Raw genomic sequence first — 20,628 nt, 5'->3', positions numbered from 1 at the left:
ATAATATATTTGGAATATATATTTTGTTTTAAAATTATTAATTTGATATACATAATTATTTTTATATTTCATATAATTTAAGTTTAAATTATTTGGTAACAAATCAAACTCTTCGTTACGTATTAATCTTTTTATTTCTTACAATTGATTTCAAGGGTAATATAAATAAAAATTTTTATCTATTAGGAAAAATAATTACGAATAAGATAAAATAAAATAATACTAATAATTACGAATAGTTCTTTCATAAAAATGTTAAAAATCATTACTTTGTTTATACTTTAACTTTGTTATAATCTATTTATTTGATATTCAACAATATAAATATAAGAAATATATACATATTTTAATTTTAATAAATTTTTGCTACTATCATTTAACTAATGCATTAATCTTAAATAGCTAAATAAGTTTTATTTTATCATATTACGTAATATCTTATCATATGCTTACAATGATGAAAATCATTGTATATGTGACCTGACTGAGCAAATAATTTAATGCCATACAGGTCTGCCTACGTCTGCAAATAGCATTCGTAAGTGTAGTTTTAATCGAGCATAAAAATCAATCCGCATAAATGTTTGTATCATTATTGTGAGATTTGACATTGACGCACTTATTCGAAAAAAGGCATCTTTTAGGCATCTTTTGTTTGATCTAAAAGTAAGATGAAGTTATCAAGGTATTTCGACGCTTTACAGCGAAAATAAATGTTTTGCGATACATGAAAAAATTATTCAGAGTTGTTAGTCATTCATACGACAGAATGTCTTTTGATTGAAATATAGTCGACATTCTGTTAATTCGAACTACAAACATTGAAACATATATTTCTAGTATAAATGTAACATAAAAACGTAACTAAATAACGGACTAAATATACACATCAAAAAAAGTGTTGCATCACCTCGGTTCCAAGCTCTCCTGAACACTGACGTTGAATGTGTATATATTGCATCAATAACACAGTCCCTTAGAGTCGGAAGTGATGCAATACTTTTTTTGATGTGTGTGTGTATATATATATATATATATATATATATATACGTTATAAATAACACTTGTGGCTATGTACAGCAAAAGTAAGGATATTCACATCAACGTATTTATTATATCATTTTATTATATTAACAATATAATAATCGTGCGCGGCGTATCATAATCTATACGTACAAAACCCGCAAGTGAGCGAGGTTGTTGTTATCACAGAAAACCGAGCGCTCGTCACTGCGCATCCACCTAATTGTGAATGGTGGCCGAGCGTTGAGTCTCGCCCGAGTGTCGGGCGTGGTTCATCATCGACTCGACGCGATTCGCCGTCTCCCGCACGACGTCGGATATCTCGTCCGGCAAGTGATCCAGCGTCGGGATGTGAGCTGACAGTCTCTTGTAGACCGAGTCCCTGCTACCGTCTTTCTTGTGGCGCCTCTGTTCCTCATACTTGAGCTGCTGCTTGAAGAATATCGCGTTCTTGATGAATTCCAGGGTATTCTCGAAGCTCTTGCCGGCACCCTGCATGGTCCGGATCGCGCTGACCGCGTACTCCACGTCGTAGCATCTGCCCAGCAGCTGTTGCTGCAGCGCCAGCACCTCCACGCGTTTCTCTACCATCGGTGGCAGCGCTTTCCTCACGTGTTCCTGCAGCCTGTAAAAAGCGAGCGACGGCTCGTTCGCGACGATGTGCATGTTCTCCGAGATCCGCTCGGTCGCTGCAACACCGAGAGATTTTTTTTTTTTTTTATTATACATCAATATTCATTTCACCCTCTATCGTCCAACGTTCATTCCATATGGCAATATTTATTAACACATATTATCCATCTGTCTCATTATCAAGAATTTGGATTCTGGCGTAGGATTGTCAAGTCTACGAGTTACCTCGCGATATCAAGTAGATATTCTAGAAAATGGAGAGAAATTGACAAGTTACTGTAACGCTAACCTTTCTTAACCTTCGTTTCCAACTCTTGATCAGGTTGATACACCTTCGCAGCCATTGTTTAGAATGTTACATCAGACGTCGCAGTTCCGCAGTTCTAATGATCATGGTTATCATAGTTTGACATCTTAAAATGTAAATAATAGTTTTGTAACTACGCAAATCTCGAAATACGTTAATGTTGCTGCATCGTAGATTGTTTCTTCCTCAAAATAAATAATGAATTGTTTCTTTCTTGATTTCCTTATTTTCGTTTTCTATTAAAAGAGATTCGACTGAGTTCGGAGCGTTTCGCTGAAATCAAATTGACAAAATCACTCGCATCCTCGTTCCGCACACAACAATCGGTCGACTGTCACGATCAGCTGATCGTCAACAGTGGTCGACTACACTTTACACTACTTCCTACATCTACACCACTTACGCTTGTTACTGCACGGTATAAAAATAATAATTTCGTTATAATAACGAAATAATGAATTGATAAATTGAAAAATTTTATTATCATTTTTAAAATCAACAGACTCGTAGACATCTTTTTATTGTAACGACATTTTTTAATTTCATCTTCTATTTTAGAATTTTGTACAATTTTAAAGTATAAAGTAATTTTAAATATTAAATTGCAGAGTTCGGGAATTTTATTAAAGAGCTCTCATTGAAAAATTGTTTATTTTCCGATAACATTAATAAATTATCGAGTTTTAGAACAACAACAATTAAAACTTTAACATTTGTTTGGATAGTACAAGTTTCAAATCCCGGATCCATATCCGAATTCGTCGTGAATTTAATTAAATTTATTAAATTTGAGCTTATATCTAGCGGATTCGGATTCGAATCTGAATTTAAATTATAGTTAAAAAAGGTGCTAAAAAAGATGCAGATTATCGAAAAATATCTTCAAAATCGAACACTCTGGCGTTCCTTTTATCTCCGAATATAAAGCTAAATTCAATTTCAGATTTGGAACCGATCGATTTGATCCAATCGTGATTCTGAATTCGGATAATTCGGATATCTGAGTTATCGGAAAAATGCGGCCTTTCGAGGCCTTCGGATCAGAATCGATGTGAATCGGTTATTTGAATATTTATGAAGGTGACAATAAAGTCAAGTTTATTTACGAATTGACGGAAGGTGCAAAAAGTGCGCCGGCATCCCGCCACCATTTTACAGCGCTTACAGCGCGTACCGGAAGTAACGATGTGTACGCGGGCTTATCATCCGTGTCGGAAACGTGGCAGCGAACGCGGCGCTGTTGGCATTTCTCGCGAGTATCCTCCGGTGTTTTCTCGCCGTATGGAGGGACTGACGACGATCGAGTGAGACGGGATCGAGTGCACGAGAGACGTTTTGCGCGTTTGAGACAGCAGGCAGTAGTAATCAGCTGTCGAGTGTTCGGAAGTAAACGTGAGTTCCATTGCCTTTTTTTCGTTCTCAAGCGTTCACGTTCCGAGATAAAACGCGAAACGCTTTCTCGCGAGGCTGGAATCGCTTGGTAGAACGATCGCACATGTCTTCGACATTTTCCTTAAAACAATTATAATTGTGATGGTAAACAAGATAATTCCGCAATAACCGAGATATATTAATTACAGACACTTTCAAATAAGTGGCATATTTTAGTATATATATATATATCTGAAAACTCACAATTACAGTCAGTAGCAAATCTGTTGACATGCATATGTAGATGGATAAATTTATATAAAATTGACATAAAGTGTCATGATTTATGAATAGATAATTGACGTCGGTGAATTTACAAGTATTGGTAGTAAGTTTCGCTGTAAGAACTAATCACAGATTAATTAATGAAAGCTTTAATACTGCAGGATGAAGTGGTTTATCTTGCTCGTAGCATTTGCTGCCTTGTGCGTATCTGTATATGCAGAAGAGGAGGAAGAGGCTGCCAGATTGTTGGTATCTAAACAAATACTCAATAAATATTTGGTAGAAAATATGGACATAGTTATTAAGGTAAGATTTTTTTTTTATATATATCTTGAATATTTTATTACGACATGCTTTTAATAAATTTTAATAAATATTCTTAATAGTATCCAAATGTCTATATTAATAAAACATTACTAATATTACAAAAACGAAATTTACAGTATACTATTTACAATACTGGCAATGTCGCAGCATTGGAAGTCGAGATCACAGATAATTCATTCCATCCAGATCACTTCACTCATGTGAGTGGCGAGTTGAATGCTAGGATTGACCGCGTACCACCCTATACTAATGTGAGTCACACTGTGGTTGTGAGACCACGCAAGTTCGGGTACTTCAACTTCACCTCAGCAGAAGTTTTATATCGTCGCAAGGAAGATGCCCCTAGACTACAAGTGGCTGTAAGCAGCGAGCCTGGCGAGGGACTTATTGTGGCATACAGAGATTATGATAAACAGTTCTCATCTCATGTGGTAAATATGAGCAAATATTTGTAAATTTACAAAATGTAGGAAAGTAATCTTATATAGATTATTTAGAAAAAAAGAAATATAATTACATATGTATAATAATATGAAAATGCATGAAGTCTTCTATGTTACATATATATATAGATAAAAATGTAAAAGAGCAATAGAATATATACTGCAATGTATATTACATTGTTCTTTTATATTTTTTTTAACTTAACCTTTTATATTTTTTATATTTTTCAACTTAAAATATTTCATCCTGTTCTTTCTTCCCGAGTAAGATTATAAATTATTTTTTTAATTACATATATCGTTTTCATATTTTTATAACAAATCTATAATTATTATCGTCTAAAATCTAAGTTGAAATCTAAATCTATTTATATATCTTAAAGTTAATATTTTATCGCCGTAATATAATCTTGCTTTGTTGTTTCTTGTAGGTTGATTGGGCCGCATTCGCTGTGATGACTCTACCTTCTCTGCTCATTCCATTCGCTTTATGGTACTCGAGTAAATGTAAATACGAGAAACTGCTGAAGAATACAAAAAAACACTGATTATATATATGTTAGAGTCGTTTTCAGAAATTTCTAGGTCACTTTATAAATTTTCTTATATCATAAGAAACACGACTGTTCCATTACATATACTACTTTTGTAATAAACGTAACGCTATTTATGAAAATCGCATTTTATTTAAGGATATTCTCTCCTTTATTATTCTCTAATTTCAGCCCTCTAAATGAGAATACCACGGTTTAATATCCAATTTTATGGAATAAGATGGAATCTTGGATTTTTTTATTTTATGAAATATCTGTTTCTTCAACATTTCTTACATTGTATTCGAGATCGCTAGATCGCATATCGAAACTAATCTCTCGGATGTTTTTACTTGAGTAACTTTAAGCTATCAACATAAATCATATTTTTACATTTTTGAAAGATCATTATTTTGTTATATATGTATCCTATAAATGTGCATATATCACAGCTTTACAAAATATAAAAAAATAAGATTTCTTTCTGTGATAATATGTACATCATGTACATCATGTACATATGTACATCAAACTAGTTGCCTATTTTATTTACTAATTGTTCATTATATTTAAACAAAAATATGTGATTTTATGACTAGGAACTGTTTAAATCATTATTAAAATGAAGATAATACACGGAGAATCGTGTATCATAGTAATGTTATCTATGAACTTTACACGCCCATACACACGCACACATCACAAAATATAATGCCATACATATAGTGTTTCTAAATTTCTTCAATATAAAATCCAATTTCTGATGTAAATTCTTAACAATAAGTAAAATTAATATAAATGAACGTCCAAAAATGCCGGGAAGAAAAATTATTATCGAAAGATTAGATTCAACAAAATTTGAAATGGATTTTTATTTCTAATTGACTAGTAAATCAGAAATATTACAATATTTACAAAAAATATTAAAATATTAAAAACATTCATCATTTATCATCATTCACGATTGAATTTGGGCACTGAAACGTTTACCTTAATGATATGCATTTTCAGACATAAGTTTATATGTATAAAAAATTTAGAAACATTCCGTATATGCTATGTCAAACGAAGATACATGTATTATACAAAAATCGAGCCTATTCCTTCCTAGAAAGATTGCTTCCATGCACCAAAATATTGTGATGACATGGCTTTAGGGTTTAAGGCACGATTTTGCGATGACTATATATTTGTAATGAATAAAGATCAGTTACGATATTTGTAACAGCTTTTACGTTGGCAAAAATAAGCCATTTTTATGAAATGGATTATCTCAATTCAAACAAGTTTTTACTGTAATGTTTAATATCGGAGCGGACGTTATTTTCTAACAAATCTTTGTCAACAATTCAGAATTACTTTCTGTATTCAGTCATTCTATTCACATATATCTCTTCTTCTGATATATGGTGTGCCAAAACTACGCGGATCACCGTAAATAGACGACTCGAATGCTGAGAAAGGCCTTGGCGGAGTTCGTGGGCTAATACTCGGAGTGGTGATCGGAGGTGTGATCGGAGTGATGATCGGAGTTGTACATGGAATACCGATGGGCTTCTTTATCATCGGTGGAGATTTATCAGCTATAAAAAAATATCATTACAAATGCTATATAATGAAGAAGATAAATAATGTAATATTAAACGTTAACGTCAATGCGTAAAATAATGGAAGGAAAAAAAAAGAAATGGTACATACCAAAAACGGTTTTATTCCTGACTATTAAATCGACACTTGCCACTTTGTGTTTCCAAACTAGAAAATGCAATATTCAGATTAGCTATGATAAAAATGCATAAGCTCAGAAAATTCGAATTCAGTCTTACCGTAGAAAATCGTGATTACAATAACGGCGAACGTTCCGAGTGTATATCTATGGAAGTACATGTAATTTACCCATTGCACTCCGGATATGGGAATGAATTTATTGTATCTCGACACGCGGATGCGAAGCTAGAAAGAAACACGTGATGTTATAAAATAACGATTGCTTCTAACGTCAGTCATATAAATATGTCTAAAACATACATGCAGCTTACTTACAGATACATTTTGTTTGGTCAAATCATTTGCAATGAATACTTTTTGCCCCTGAATCTCATCTTGATTATCTATCAAACGTAATCTGTATTGCAGTGTAGATTTAGAGACGTATTGTTGCGAAGTAACGGCCACACCATCTGGTACATCAATCTAATAAAAAAAAAAAGTGTTAGCGGTATTATTTCATAAATATATAGGAAAAAAAATATGTATAACTTTAATATTTAACAAATATTACATATTTTATGTTTGTAAGATCTTTCTTTAAATTCCAAAAAATTCCGACAAAAAAATAAATAATTTAATGAAAGCAAAAAGGAATGTTTAAATAATTCTAATCTTACGTCACTTTTCAAGACTAAGATTTTTATAGATTTAAAAAATATATATTTTTTTATACTGCTCTTTTAAATAAACAACTTACAGTGAGATGCTGTAACACCACCGGCAAGCCGTACACTTCGAACGTCGTCGACAACACACCAGTGGGACTTTGTGTAGTAAGAAATATGATTTCTTTAGCATCGACGTATACAGGCGGTAAATAAGTGAGTTCCAGAGCTGCAGACTCGATATCCCGATTCTGGACATTAATTTGTATACGACTTTCCAATATACTGGCGACTATAGTCGGCGAGCTCATCGGAATAATGTCGCAGTAATAAAAACCTATAATAAATACAAAAAAAAAGGATTATTACAATAAAACGATCTTTCATCGTTACGCGTAAAACTGCACCGACCTGTCACGATATCAAATCGTGGTTTCACGAGGAATATATCTCTCACGCCGACAGAAAAACTCGACGAGACAACAAATTGAATGTTACACGAGTAGGGAAACGCGTTCAATGTGAACGAGGATAATGTCCGGCAACCACCTAAGCCCCTAGCCAACACATTGTTCTCCTTAATTTCCTCGTCTTTACTCTTCAGTACAAGCGGTACGCTGAATGTTTCTGTGCCAGTAATGTTCCTTCCTCTCAAAGGAACAATGGATATCTATAAAAAAAAAAATCAATCTAGAGCGATATATCGTAAAGCATATCGCTATGGTGCACATAAAACAGTAAAACACATCATTATCGTATCTCTCTCCGTTGAACTTACCCTTGCAACTGGTAAAATATTGACCTCTATTTCACTTTGTACGTGAGTCGCGAGGCTGTGCTTTATAACAGTGTGGCCGATGTTTCGCGCGCGACCTATGCCCGTGATGGGATCCACCAGCAATATTTCAGGCGCAGAGGATTGCCAATATCCTGGATCGCCGTCGGACGAGAGTAACGGCATAGAGAAACATATTATGTCGCCGACAGTCAGAGTAGTCTTCGTCGGAAATACGATATCGCCGATCATCATATGAACATAGTCGAACATTCCATTTGGATGCTTCTCATTGAAGATCTTCACGACCAACTCGCCGTTCTCCAGAAACTTGGCAGTGATGACATTATTACCCGTGGTGCCCGTGGCGAACGACGCCAGATCGGCGCGATTGAGCATAGCCCTAATATTCATCTCAGCAGCGTCGAACTTATTCCCTACGTTATCGTAATACTCGATGACGTAATCCAGTTCCATTCCCTTCGGTAACATATTCAGCTCTTCGCCGCTTCGTATGCGCAGTTTCGATTTCAGAGAGAGCATCATGTAATGAACAGGCTTGACTTGGACCACCACCGTTAACGATTGTTTCAAGTTGTACGTCTCCGTATTTGTAATGGAGACAATTGTTTGGCCACAATTCTCGCCAGATTTCACGACTCCGTTCTTGTCCACGGTCACAGCCTTCGTAGCGGACGTCAAGGTGTGAAAATCCTCGGACTCGTCGCCACGCGTGCTCGACAGGATTTTGTAAGTTGTTGTCCCGTGTCTGTCACGGTTGGTTTGCAGCCGTAGGATGGAGTTCGGTGACATCAATATCCGCGATATTCCTGGATTTCCCGAGGACGGCGGATTAGTCAGGCGCAACTCCTCGAAGATTTCGATCTTCACGAATGTGGTGTACGTGATGTCATTTTTATTAAAGCCAGACAGCATGTTGCAGGGCACAGTGGCATTCAGGAAGATCGTTGCCATGCCCGAGCTTATGGCCTTGGCCCGCAGCGACACCTGATTCTGATATCTGATATTGATACCGGTACCCTCGTACATGTTGTGCAAGCTCAACAAACCAGGATCGCTCGACGACCATGCGAAACTCAGTGGCAGCTGCATCGAGCCGATGATGAGCGGTGTTAGGTAATCGGGGATGCCGAACGCCCAGAGAGGAAACGTCGCGCCCACCCTCACTCTATTCACCGGAGTCGAGATCTTTATTCCCTCGAGATGCAGCACATGTATATCGGCGCGATCCTCCGAATAGACGATCTTGTTGCCCTTGGCGTCGAGTCCAACGGCACGTACGCGGATCCCGGTCTGGCCCGCTGATTTTCCCTCGAGAATCCCGTTGCGATCAACCCGCAAGATATCGCCGCTTTCCGTCGAGAATTCAATCTCGGCGTTCGGCGGGCCGCCAACGGTTTGCATCTGATAAATTGTGCCTATTAGTATCGTCAAGTTCGTCGGCTGCACTCGCAACGGGACAAACACTTGTACGGTGATCGGTTCGCTGCGTATCTCACGATCGCCAGCCTTCACGAACGTCAGCTGACTCTCGCCTTCCGATAGGCCGTAAATCTTGTACAGTATTTGTTCGTAGGGCGGGATAGTCTGCTCGTTGGCGGGCAATTGCTTGATCTCGACGTGCTCGTTGTCGATCTCGGCGCGGAAATCCAGCGCGCCGAGGGACGGCAGCTTCACGACGTGACCGTTCGTATCGTAAAGTCTTAATGCGGCCGTCACGCATTTCCCTTTCTCAATTTTATCCACGGTGTCCACGTCAATCGCTGCGAGCTGTTGGACTTCCACCTGCACCTCTGCCAACTTCGAGGGTAGACAAAGATCTATCAATGTTATATGAAGCACCCCCGGCTTCCTTGGCGTCACGCTGATCGTTCTCGTTGTGTCCATATATCGAATATCCGCTACCTCCTTTGAGCTGAGGATAAGATCATAGTAACCGGAGCCTTGGCTGACATGTAAATATGACTTCATGCTCGAATCGTTTAGAATTATTAATTTATCGGGACTGACAATAGTGTCATTGACCAAAGTCGCCTCTATGGAGGCTTCTATCAGCGGAGTCTCGATCCCGCCTCTTTCGTTCTCGATGGGAAACGGTGGCCATTCCGGCGTAATCTTCAATCTGTTGAGTACGAGCTTTTGGTAGCCGGTCACGGTTGCGAATATTGCGAGAGTGCCATGATGCTTCTTGAAAATAACGTTCTGATAATGATTCTTCGGAAGAATCACATTTGCATCCGTCCGAGTCTCTTCCATCGTACTGGATTGGATTTCCACGGCACCGCTGCCCGATGGTTTCAAATTCCACTCGATGTTCAGACTTGTGATATTGTCAAACCGTTTGCCATCTTCGTCTTTGACAATCACGGTGATCTTCAGATGCTTGTCGCTGTGCGCGATTATCTTGTCCGTGTTTTGTCCGATCGGGCAGTTTTTATCCTGCGTTCCTCTAAATTCTGGCCGTAGATAGATGTACCTGGGCTTGCCGCAGATGATTTCAATCGTCTCCGACGCGTGAGTGCGTCGACAGTTTGAGAATAAAGGCACATTTGACACCATATATGTCAGCGCCGTTTTGCCCAACTGCTTGCAGATCACCTTGAAAACTGCCCTGTCGAACGGTCCACTTAACGAGTCTTCATATTCGGCTACTTCGACGATTTGTTCATCCGACAGATGTATCTCCCGCAAATAATCCTGAGATTTGTTCGTCCACGGCAGTGGTCCACCCTTGAACATCACATATCTTGAAGATCCTACAGCGAGCAATGTTTCTTTGTTTTCCGGATGTATCGCTGCAAGCGGCTCGTACGCCGACACGGTGACATTATCTGTTAAATACCGATCGATCATATTGTTGTTGTTCACATTGTAAGCAACAGTTACATCGGACGTCCCGACGGAACGGTAATTCGTCACGGTTATCACGGCGCACGCAGCGCCAATTGGTTGTACGTTCTTGTCATAATTCCGCACGAAGTTGACGTCTTGAATATGCACCTCAAAATCGATGTCTTTGCAATCGTTGAACGGTATTTCCTTGGTATCGGATCCGTTGATCAGTATTCCATATAAAGCAACGTGCAGATGAATGGGTTCTCCTATTGCCGCTTCCATATTGTACTCAATAATCTTCAATTTTACAGGCGGTAAGACGTGTATCTTCGTCGTGTCTTTGTTGTGCTGATTTCTCGCCATCGCGACGACTATTTCTGTCGTACCCGCTGATATAATTCTGATACCACCGTTCTGCGAAACGGATAATATCGAAGGTTGTCTGCTAGACCAAACGTACGACCCGTCTCCTCCACTCGCCTTTAACATTATGTCGAATCTAGAATAAAAAGTAGCAGTAAATTATATATATTATTTATTAATCCTTTATATATATTTATTTTTCTTGTATCAATAGTTCCCTTATCCTCACCTGGATCTATTCACAATATCCCATGGAACAACCAAGACGCGAGGTTGAACTTTTACTGGTGTGTGTATCATGAGCTCGGCCTTGGTAGATAATTGTGGTTTGAATATGATCCTTTTGCCACTTTTATCAATTATACCACGCAAAGTTGCCTCCACAATCGTTACTCCGCAGGTAATCGGTGTCACAACAGCATAAGTTCCGTTCAGAGTAATTGATTTTGGCTCGAGATATTGCTCGTCTATTTTCATGGAAACTTCCACACCTTCTCCGATATGGAATTTATGATCTTTACTATCGTACAGTTCAACAACAATCTCATGAGTGTGACCTAATACCAGTCCCCAGTTTCTATTTGGCAAAACAGTGAGAGAAATATATGAAACTTCCTGTATGTTAACTGTAGCGGAGGGTAGAATAACCGGGTATTCTTCGCGAACATTCTTATCGTGCAGAAACACTTTTGTACGTCCCATTTTACGACCATACGCGACGTCATAATCGTTATCGATCTCCAATATATCAGGATTCTCGGCTTCTAAGTAATATTGACTTAAAGGTAGACTGATCTCCTCTAATCGACCCCGACGAGTGTGCATTATTTTGTACCTGAAGCTGTCATAAGCTATTATCGTTATCTCTGGTGGAATGATGATTAAATTGGCAATTACAACCAACTCCAGTTCTATAGATGGAACATGCCTATACTCAGAATGTGGCAATTTAACCGACACTTTGGCAGTGCCAGTTCTGACTCCTTCTATAAGGACAATATGACCTTTTTTGCCAATGCTATCTAATGTAGCTATGCTTACAGGTCTTTCATACTGTGATTCTTCATAGGTCATGAAACGCAACACCTTACTAGTGGATTTACCATCAGATGACATATATTTATCAGCATCACCAATAGTCCATACAAATTCTATGCCTGCTAAAGTTGTAAATTCATTTCCATGTTCATCGTACGCTCGTACTTCAAACGCTTCAGGTATATCCTCGATGTACAATTCCCTTGTGGTGGTAATAAGACTTAAAGAAAAAATTGCATCCACTATAACATCGCAACGCAGAAAATGACCTGAACCAATATCTTCTGCCAAAACAATTGCGGTATTTCTTGTAAGCTCTCTCGTTATAGTCTGAATCATTATTGCTGAAGAACATGTTCTGTCGAAATTCTCGTTTATGGGAATCAGTTGTATGATATCCAGACGCGAGGTTGACCTATATAAAACATCAAGAAAAAAATCAATTGATGATCGTATCTCAAATTTCTCCAAAGTACAAAATGTATTACATATAAACACAAATATCAGTTCGTACGGATAAAACGAAATAGATATATAATTTCTACAACTAAAACGTCACCATAATTCACTTTAATTTCGCGAACACTTGCGTTCTGTCCCAAACAAAATCATATCTTTAATTAAAAAAAAAAAAAAAACTGCTACATTCAGCTGAGATCGATTGATGAGGTTATGGTACCACCGGCAATATGCCATGTGATGAAAGATTCTTCACGCTTCATAGTAAAGTTGAAGTCGTGACTTGAAGTGATTACCGATTTCGACGACAACACGATTCACAGCTTCGGCCGTGTCTCGCGAGAAACGAAAATAGAAAAGAACCAATAGTCACCATTTGTAGCAACCGCCATCCGTGACCTCCAGCGTGAAATTCACCGCGAAATTGTTGAACACGGGCAACAGGACCCGGGGCACGTTCAGTCGATGCGTCGCGGAAACCGTTGCGACATGGAACGTCACGACGAGGCCAACGAGCAGCACGGCCCTCCGTAATATCGTCGATCCGAGCATGTTTTCACATTTGCATCCGCGCGCGCGATTTCATTCGCCCTCCTCGGATTCTCGAACCGTTTCAAATGAAACGAAAAGCCGCGTCCGCCGGCGCGTCGATATTGAACGAGATATCGAAGAAAGAACTTGTTGCGCGAAACTGCGTATCTGCGCGCTGGAGAGCGCGTTGGAGAATTGACCAATCATGTGGAAATAAAAAAATGTCGTACATTGTGATTGGTCGTCTATAGTACACATGCGCTCTTTGTTGTAAATGCTGCGTATTGAGTGATATATTTTTAATAATTCACTAGACTATTTATGCGAATTAACATGAAAAATTGTCCTTGAATATCTATAATACGTATAATTAATAAATTATGTTAATTAAAATTATAAATATAATATTAATTAGTGTTTTTCAAAAGATTGGATCGTCCACTATTCTCAGATTAACTGTAGCATTTTTTAAAAATATTCAAATTAGTTTATTAATAAATAACAGCTTGTTAATAAAAAATATTTAATTTAGTTATATAAAATACATATATGCATGTACTATTTGATTAAATTTGTATTTTAAATTTAGTTAAAAAGAATCTTATATATCTTTTATAATTGAATTTCGATCTTCAACTGGATACGTCTGAGTTTTTTTTACACTTTTTTTCATCTTCTGTGCAGAGAATAAAAAAATAAAGATACGATTCGAAAAATCGAATAGAAAAAGAAAGGGGATGAAACACAAAAACTTCAGCCAATTTAAAAAAGATATGTAAATATAAAAACATATATATATATATATATATATATATATATATACGTATAGGCGTACATACATACGTGCATATATCCTTCGATCGTTGGTCGCAGTTGGCCGCGTCGGCTGCGTCGCCATGATCCGCTTTTCCTGACAGCCGTGTTGTGTGATATCATGTATATGTTTCGTCGTTACGTTTCCATTTTCCGATAGCGGTTGTCGGCGGCGGTTATGAGAATCGCGGGGCGTGCGAGCAGCGAGCGAGAGGACCCGCGATGCGGGATCGCGCGAACAGTATCTCGTGATGAGCGCGGGAGCCTATTGCGTCTAGCGGCAACTTTACTAGTGTACATACTTGTATATAACGTAGATATCCTTATTTCCACGCAATGCGTACCTGATCAATTAGCACGCTTTTAAATTGCCCCACGTTCAGCCACGACGCGCGCCACGATGTCCACTCTGCGGAAAAAAGCGGACCAGAGACGGATGAGAAAGACGAGGACTGACAATCTTGTAGGAGGTTAAGTGCCCTTTCCACCCTCACCAGCTGTATCGCTGTATAAATTTATCGTTGCCGCCACGCGATATCCGACACTTATCCGAAAAATTTGGACTGATATTCATATTCCGTTTTTATACAAATCACATGGCCTTATTAATATCCCTAGACGTTATTTAAGACTCGAATCTTGAAATAAGAATGCACTGTAAGCGTACTGTTCTATAAAAGATAAATTTGTGGCTGCAAAAAAATGTAATGCAAGTATAACGGATTCTGTTTCATTTGTTAAATATAATTCGAGATAATGTCAATTATATTTGCAAGATTATTAATTTCTGTTATAAATTTGAAAACTGAACTGAGGCAGGAAATTGAGTATATATATATATATATATATATATATATATATATATATATATATATATATAATAAAACCTATAATTTTTTTTTTTAATTTACTTATGTCTACGTTTGGTACGAATAATTGTTTTTATATTTTACAGATGTTACCATTGATGATTTCGCCAATACTTTACAGATACATTTAAGGTTGAAAAAATCAGCTACAAATGTCTCTAATGAAGGTTAGAAAATAAATAGTTTCCCTTATGTACTTACTAAATCTTTATTGGAAAAGTATGAGTATAATATTCTTGTTAAAAGTAATTCTAAATATTCAATTTCATGCTTTTCTATTTTATATTACGAAATGTAATTTTATTATCTATTTATTCAGTGGAACAGGAAGCAACAATACAAGAAGAATATCAATCTGAATGGGATAAAATGGATGATGAAACTTTACTAAACAATAACATGAGAGGAAGAAGACATAGAAGAAAATCGAAAAATCCACAGGATAATAATGAAGATGAAGGTAAATGAAATATGTTTTAATTTTTTTAAACAAGAAAGTCAACATCATAGATGATAAAATATTAATTTGTATTTTCTTTAAGATATAAATTAAGATATATCAGATAATTTAGATCATAATTTAGATAAATAAGATATATTTATTAAGATATAAATATTATTTTTAATAAAAATACTGTGTTAAATAGGAATCAACTATCCCTTAGATATATGGTTTATTATTTCGGAATACATACAACCTGAGGAGGTAGGAAAATTTGCAAGGATTTGTAAAAGTTCTTACTATGTAACTACCACTGGAAAATTTTGGTTTCACTTGTACAAATCGTAAGTATTCTCCATCATACTGTTTGATAATATGATATAAATTTTATTTTTAAAGATTATCTTTAAATTATAATCTGTTTATATCTTTGATATTTTCTAAATATAATTCTGGAATATAACATTTTTCATATTTATGGCCATTAATGTACTGAACGATGTTTTGATATATAACATAATTGTATGATTGTACAATCTAAATCTAATTTTAGATATTACAAATTTGTACCAAATTTGCCAGAGCGCCTACAACCACAATGTATGAGATTACATGGATTAAGAGCTTGTGTTATCAGGGCATTACATTACAGTTATTTTAGAACGCCCGAAGAGGAAATACAGAATACAGCTTATTTGCGACAGGAGGATCCACATTCTCTCGTGAAGAGACGATGCACTCTGATGTGGCATCATGTAAGTTGCAAATAATTTTTTGTCCGTTCTAAGTTCAAATAAATATGTTGTTTTACACATACGCTTTTTTGTATATTTATGTAATTGGATTTATTGTTCTTTGTTTCATGCTGTACATTAATACTTAATATGACATTTTAGAAGGGAAAAATACGTTGGTACTTCTATTTTAAGCTTAAGGAAGTTTCCAAAACATGTAATAGGCGGCAAAATGAACAATGTGATTCTAAAAAATCCGAATTTCTCCAAACGTTAGAAGACGTGGCTGTTAATCCCGAGAATGGTTGCAAAGTCCTTAAGGTAACATAAGATCTATTTTTTTATCATGGACTTTCAGAAAAATTGTAAACATTTTAGAGTAATATATATAATTTATTTAATAATTTATGTGTAGGTATGTTGTTTAAAATATAATTTGGTACCACCAGTAACGGGATTAATCCTGCAAACAGTATCTGCGAACTTAATGCCCAGCTTTAGACAACATAGACTTCAACTTAGATTCGGAACATTGGATATTGCCAGTACGTTTACAAATGAAATAATACTGAGTGATGTTATCGGATACAGCATCCTAAATTGGTGGGATCCTGCTTATCCCCATCAGGATACAGGTTACACGATCGAATTGCCGCAACGTGAATTATGGGACATTTAAAATTTATTACAGATTGTTCTTATATTTTGTGTATTACATTGAGGAAATACAGGAGCCTTTATAAATTTTATAAAATTAATATATCAACATGTTAACGAGTGCAAAATTATTTGATTTGATACTTTTTTTCTTTATCGTTAATTATTCACGATCAATTTTGTCATAATGTTGATTTAAGAAAAATAATGTAAGAATAATAGAGATACAACATAAAATTTGTGCAAAGATATTTTATGTACATTATTGTATAGGAAGAGTATATACAACGAAAATTCTTACACATAACTAATAAATAATAAATATTCAACTTTGAAATAATTCGAATTTGAGAAACTTATATTCTATTTTTAAAACTTAATTGTCACAATGACGTACAGTAATGTAATTGACAAAATGACAAGTTTTCAAATCGTTTCTGAATTGTATGTTTTATGATACAATTAAAGAATGTTTCTGATAAAAATCTCATTTCTTAACAGCTGTTTCCACAGCATCTACTAATTCCTGCAAATGATGTATATTCGCAGTAGAAATATTAAGATCTTTGACCTAAAAGAAGTAACGATTAGATATGATGACATATTTTACATGTATATAATACATTTCCTTACCATGTTCGTATACCCGTCCACGTCTACCTTGAGTTGAATACGTATTTTTTCATCATCGCTAGTTCCTTGTGGTTCCGAAGGAAGAATTCCAGTGGATTTATCACGAATCTTTTTCAACCTCCTTAAACTCTCCTCAGTTTTTTGTACAGATGTTAACACATCCGTGACAAACAATAAATAGCTAAAATAAAATCCAACATTTTTACTATATGCATATTTAAATTTAATTTTTAAGTTTGGATATATTATCGGATATTTTTGCAAATCTACACTATTAGAGAGATAGTCATTCTTATTTACTTTTCTGTTAAAGAAGACAAAGTTAATTCCAACCAAAGAATAACATTTTCGGGAATGAGCTTGTTGTAATCCGCATAGAAATTGCTAAGTGGAACTATCGCGCTCTTTACATAAGGGCAAGGTTTAGTTGGCACATCTCGCTTCGTTCTTCTGAACAATCGAGGAATGTCGCTAACTTGTTTCAAATGTGTTACACATTGCTCTGAGAGCTCATTAACGATTTCTTTTGTAACTAAAGGTAAAAGATTAGCTAAATTCTTTGAAGTTTCACCTAGAGAATCTGAAATTCGAATCAACGTGAGTAAATTTTAATATTTTATGAATAATACTGACATTTAAATTTTTCATGCATATCACCTTCTAATAATTTTGATATTGTAGCAGTTTCATCCTTAATTTTTGATTGTACCATTTTTAAAAAAGATGGCAGGGTATTTATTAATTTCTCTATGTCAATGTACAAATACACTAAAAAGTTCAATCTTGTAGAACGTTCTGAGTTACTTGAATTATTAGTTTCATTTATCACTGGCCATACCTTTAAATATAAAGTTGATCAGTTTTTATGTATGTATGTATATATGTTTTTATGTATAATTGTTTTACATGTCATTTTAAATGTCATATGATAATCATGAAAACGTACTTGTTTCATTGCACTCTGACACCAAGTTTGATACCTTGAATTTATTTGAAGACTGAGTTTCCAGAACCTAATAATAACAACGCATTATTTTACAAAAATATATATTAGGAATGCAAAAATGTGAATGTTAAAAATAGAATTAAAGAACAGTTACTCACTTATGAAATAGTTGGAACAAATAGATATCATCAGCCCAAATTCTTAGTAGATTATCCCAAACCGCATCAGTTGCGTGAAGTGAGAAGTCTTTTTGCGTCAGCGAAATCAAATTACCTTTGATCGAGTCCGGTGATATTGGCTCGGCCAAAACCGTCTCTATAGTACCGGCTACCTCTTGGAATCGAATTTGAAAGTATACCGGTAAATTCCACTTTTTGAGAAAAGCTTTGTATTGCGGATGATTCCTCAGTGATGCCAAAATTTCAGGCGTAGCACACTCTGCTTCCAATTTGGTTAAAAACTCTAATGTAGCTGTATATCTCTAAAATTGTAACAATTTGAGATATACGTGTCTTATAAATATTTAAAACATTATATCATATACACATTGCCAAATATTTTACTTTGTGAAATAGCACTGGATCTCCCGGAGCAAAAATGGATTTTATGTACTGTTCGATCTTTTCTTCGACTTCAACCCAAAAGCTATTTACTAGGAAATTAAATCCTTTCACGGACATTCTGTAACATCGATGTAACAACCAATGTGTTTGTAAATCATGTAAGACAAAGAATCAAATAATGTATGAATACCTTTCAGGATGTAATGTGATATCTAATAGTTGTTTCAATTCTACATTTAGAATGTTCAATAATCTATGATAAATACTTTGCAGACCGAGTGGGTCGGTTTGTAGATTATTTTCGTTAACTACATTGTAAATTAAGGGTCTCACAAGCTCGTGTCTAACCAGTTCCTCGGCACTTGCTATTTTATCGAGCGTGAGGTAAACTCTGAGGCAACGGATTGCCAAGCTCGAATTCTTCTCATGTATGCATGCTAAGAATAACTCGTTCAGACATGTTATATACAAGCTTTCTAATTCTATAGTTTCCTATTATAAAATAAACGTTTCTTATTATTTAATTTAACATTTATTTATTTTTAAAAAATATGTACCTTTTCTTGGTCAACTGAGATATCTGATTTACACCTGGACATATGGAATTTCAATTGATTTAGTTCAATCGCAGCTTGCTCCAAGACATCGATTTTTGTAGGATTTTCCATAAACGTTTTCATGCATAATATAGAGGAAAGTTTCTTCAGTGACTTGTATACATGCTGCAAGCTGTGCAAACTTTGCTTGCGTTCTCTTATCTTCAGATTGTCATTTAAATTAGTGGAAATAGCTGTAATTTCATCGTCTAAAGTTTGTCGTACTTGCTGTCAAAATAAAATTCTTTGTCATTAGATACAGATAGATTTAATACAGATTATATGGAATTATGTAAAAATACAATTTCTGAAATTAATTGTAACATGCAATCCATTGAAACTTTAATAATCTCAAATCTTTTTTTAAATATATTCTTCTATTTCTACCATAACTTCCTCTCTCAATTGTCCCAATGGTGCTTGCAAGTCATTGATAGCCTTATCCAGCCCAATCAAGTTACTGGACAAGTTCACAAAATCCGTGTAATCCCTATTTATTAAATCAATCATCGCTGATCTCAGTAATTTCAAATACATTCCAAGATCGTCCCGCATCGTCTCCAGTTTGTCATTCTTTCTGTGATCTTGTAGGAAGGTGTCAACATCGAAATTCTCCTGTGACGCCAAGCACAGAATGGGAATATTAAATTTATAAAAGCTTTATAAAAGCTGTAAGAATATATATAACTAATATTGAAAAGAAAAATACTCGTCGAACCTGTACGAAATCGAGCTCGGAAAAGCACAAATCCTTTGGAGCTTTCGGCAGAGCGACATTGTTGTTAGACATGATTACAAATATTCACGCTTTTCTTTCGTCCGTGAAAATTTAATTGATAATCGGCATCGCACCTACAGGTAAATCAAAAGCACGAGCCACAATCCGATATTCAAAAGCTCGCTGCCGCTAATCCTTATATTGTGATGTGACAATTTGATGTTTCTAGTCTTTTTCTAGGGTCGGTTCAAAGATCTAAAACAGCTGCTCCCGTTTAAAGTCCGCATCACATCGAGCATCATAAAACATCTGCTCGCCAAGCGATTGAATATGATTGG

The 20,628-nt window shown here is 35.7% G+C and overlaps 5 protein-coding genes across 9 annotated transcripts; 2 read left to right on the top strand and 3 right to left on the bottom strand.

Annotated features, from left to right (window-relative positions):
- Nucleotides 1-115: 115 nt before the first annotated feature.
- LOC148936148 (BLOC-1-related complex subunit 8 homolog) lies at nucleotides 116-2,337 on the bottom strand. Its single transcript, XM_089079478.1, has 2 exons — nucleotides 1,946-2,337; nucleotides 116-1,712 (listed from the first exon to the last, which is right to left on the bottom strand). The coding sequence occupies exons 1-2, from the start codon at nucleotides 1,998-2,000 to the stop codon at nucleotides 1,243-1,245; spliced, it is 525 nt and encodes a 174-aa protein (XP_088935604.1). The 5' UTR covers nucleotides 2,001-2,337; the 3' UTR covers nucleotides 116-1,242.
- Nucleotides 2,338-3,165: 828 nt separating this feature from the next.
- Nucleotides 3,166-5,065, top strand: SsRbeta (signal sequence receptor beta). The gene is made up of 4 exons (XM_011642670.3): nucleotides 3,166-3,355; nucleotides 3,781-3,925; nucleotides 4,063-4,377; nucleotides 4,821-5,065. Exons 2-4 carry the CDS (start codon nucleotides 3,782-3,784, stop codon nucleotides 4,935-4,937), a joined length of 576 nt encoding a protein of 191 aa, XP_011640972.1. The 5' UTR covers nucleotides 3,166-3,355; nucleotide 3,781; the 3' UTR covers nucleotides 4,938-5,065.
- A 94-nt stretch (nucleotides 5,066-5,159) lies between these two features.
- Gp210 (nucleoporin 210) lies at nucleotides 5,160-14,290 on the bottom strand. 2 transcript variants are annotated; one of them, XM_089079453.1, is made up of 9 exons: nucleotides 14,159-14,290; nucleotides 11,521-12,744; nucleotides 8,076-11,427; nucleotides 7,709-7,967; nucleotides 7,390-7,634; nucleotides 6,966-7,115; nucleotides 6,749-6,875; nucleotides 6,621-6,677; nucleotides 5,160-6,505 (listed from the first exon to the last, which is right to left on the bottom strand). In XM_089079453.1, the coding sequence occupies exons 1-9, from the start codon at nucleotides 14,215-14,217 to the stop codon at nucleotides 6,300-6,302; spliced, it is 5,679 nt and encodes a 1,892-aa protein (XP_088935579.1). In that variant the 5' UTR covers nucleotides 14,218-14,290; the 3' UTR covers nucleotides 5,160-6,299. The 2 variants fall into 2 exon arrangements, with proteins under 2 accessions (XP_088935579.1, XP_011640971.2); XM_011642669.3 differs by lacking the exon at nucleotides 14,159-14,290 and adding an exon at nucleotides 13,162-13,482.
- fsd (transmembrane protein fates-shifted) lies at nucleotides 14,218-17,319 on the top strand. 4 transcript variants are annotated; one of them, XM_011642665.3, is made up of 7 exons: nucleotides 14,218-14,602; nucleotides 15,088-15,168; nucleotides 15,321-15,461; nucleotides 15,649-15,787; nucleotides 15,997-16,198; nucleotides 16,340-16,498; nucleotides 16,593-17,319. In XM_011642665.3, exons 1-7 carry the CDS (start codon nucleotides 14,533-14,535, stop codon nucleotides 16,854-16,856), a joined length of 1,056 nt encoding a protein of 351 aa, XP_011640967.2. In that variant the 5' UTR covers nucleotides 14,218-14,532; the 3' UTR covers nucleotides 16,857-17,319. The 4 variants fall into 4 exon arrangements, with proteins under 4 accessions (XP_011640967.2, XP_088935600.1, XP_088935602.1 ...); XM_089079474.1 differs by having other exon boundaries at nucleotides 14,219-14,426; XM_089079476.1 differs by lacking the exon at nucleotides 14,218-14,602 and adding an exon at nucleotides 14,647-14,841.
- Cog2 (conserved oligomeric Golgi complex subunit 2) lies at nucleotides 17,072-20,545 on the bottom strand. The gene is made up of 11 exons (XM_011642667.3): nucleotides 20,291-20,545; nucleotides 19,960-20,187; nucleotides 19,534-19,800; nucleotides 19,167-19,468; nucleotides 18,977-19,094; nucleotides 18,572-18,894; nucleotides 18,414-18,480; nucleotides 18,125-18,305; nucleotides 17,768-18,047; nucleotides 17,468-17,648; nucleotides 17,072-17,405 (listed from the first exon to the last, which is right to left on the bottom strand). The coding sequence occupies exons 1-11, from the start codon at nucleotides 20,360-20,362 to the stop codon at nucleotides 17,322-17,324; spliced, it is 2,103 nt and encodes a 700-aa protein (XP_011640969.2). The 5' UTR covers nucleotides 20,363-20,545; the 3' UTR covers nucleotides 17,072-17,321.
- Nucleotides 20,546-20,628: the final 83 nt, after the last annotated feature.

Source organism: Pogonomyrmex barbatus, unplaced genomic scaffold (assembly GCF_055798465.1).
Source record: "Pogonomyrmex barbatus isolate J1 unplaced genomic scaffold, ASM5579846v1 scaffold3, whole genome shotgun sequence".
Classification (NCBI taxonomy): domain Eukaryota; kingdom Metazoa; phylum Arthropoda; class Insecta; order Hymenoptera; family Formicidae; genus Pogonomyrmex; species Pogonomyrmex barbatus.
Note: the sequence above shows the minus strand (reverse complement) of the source record. Positions and strands in the feature narration are given on the sequence as shown.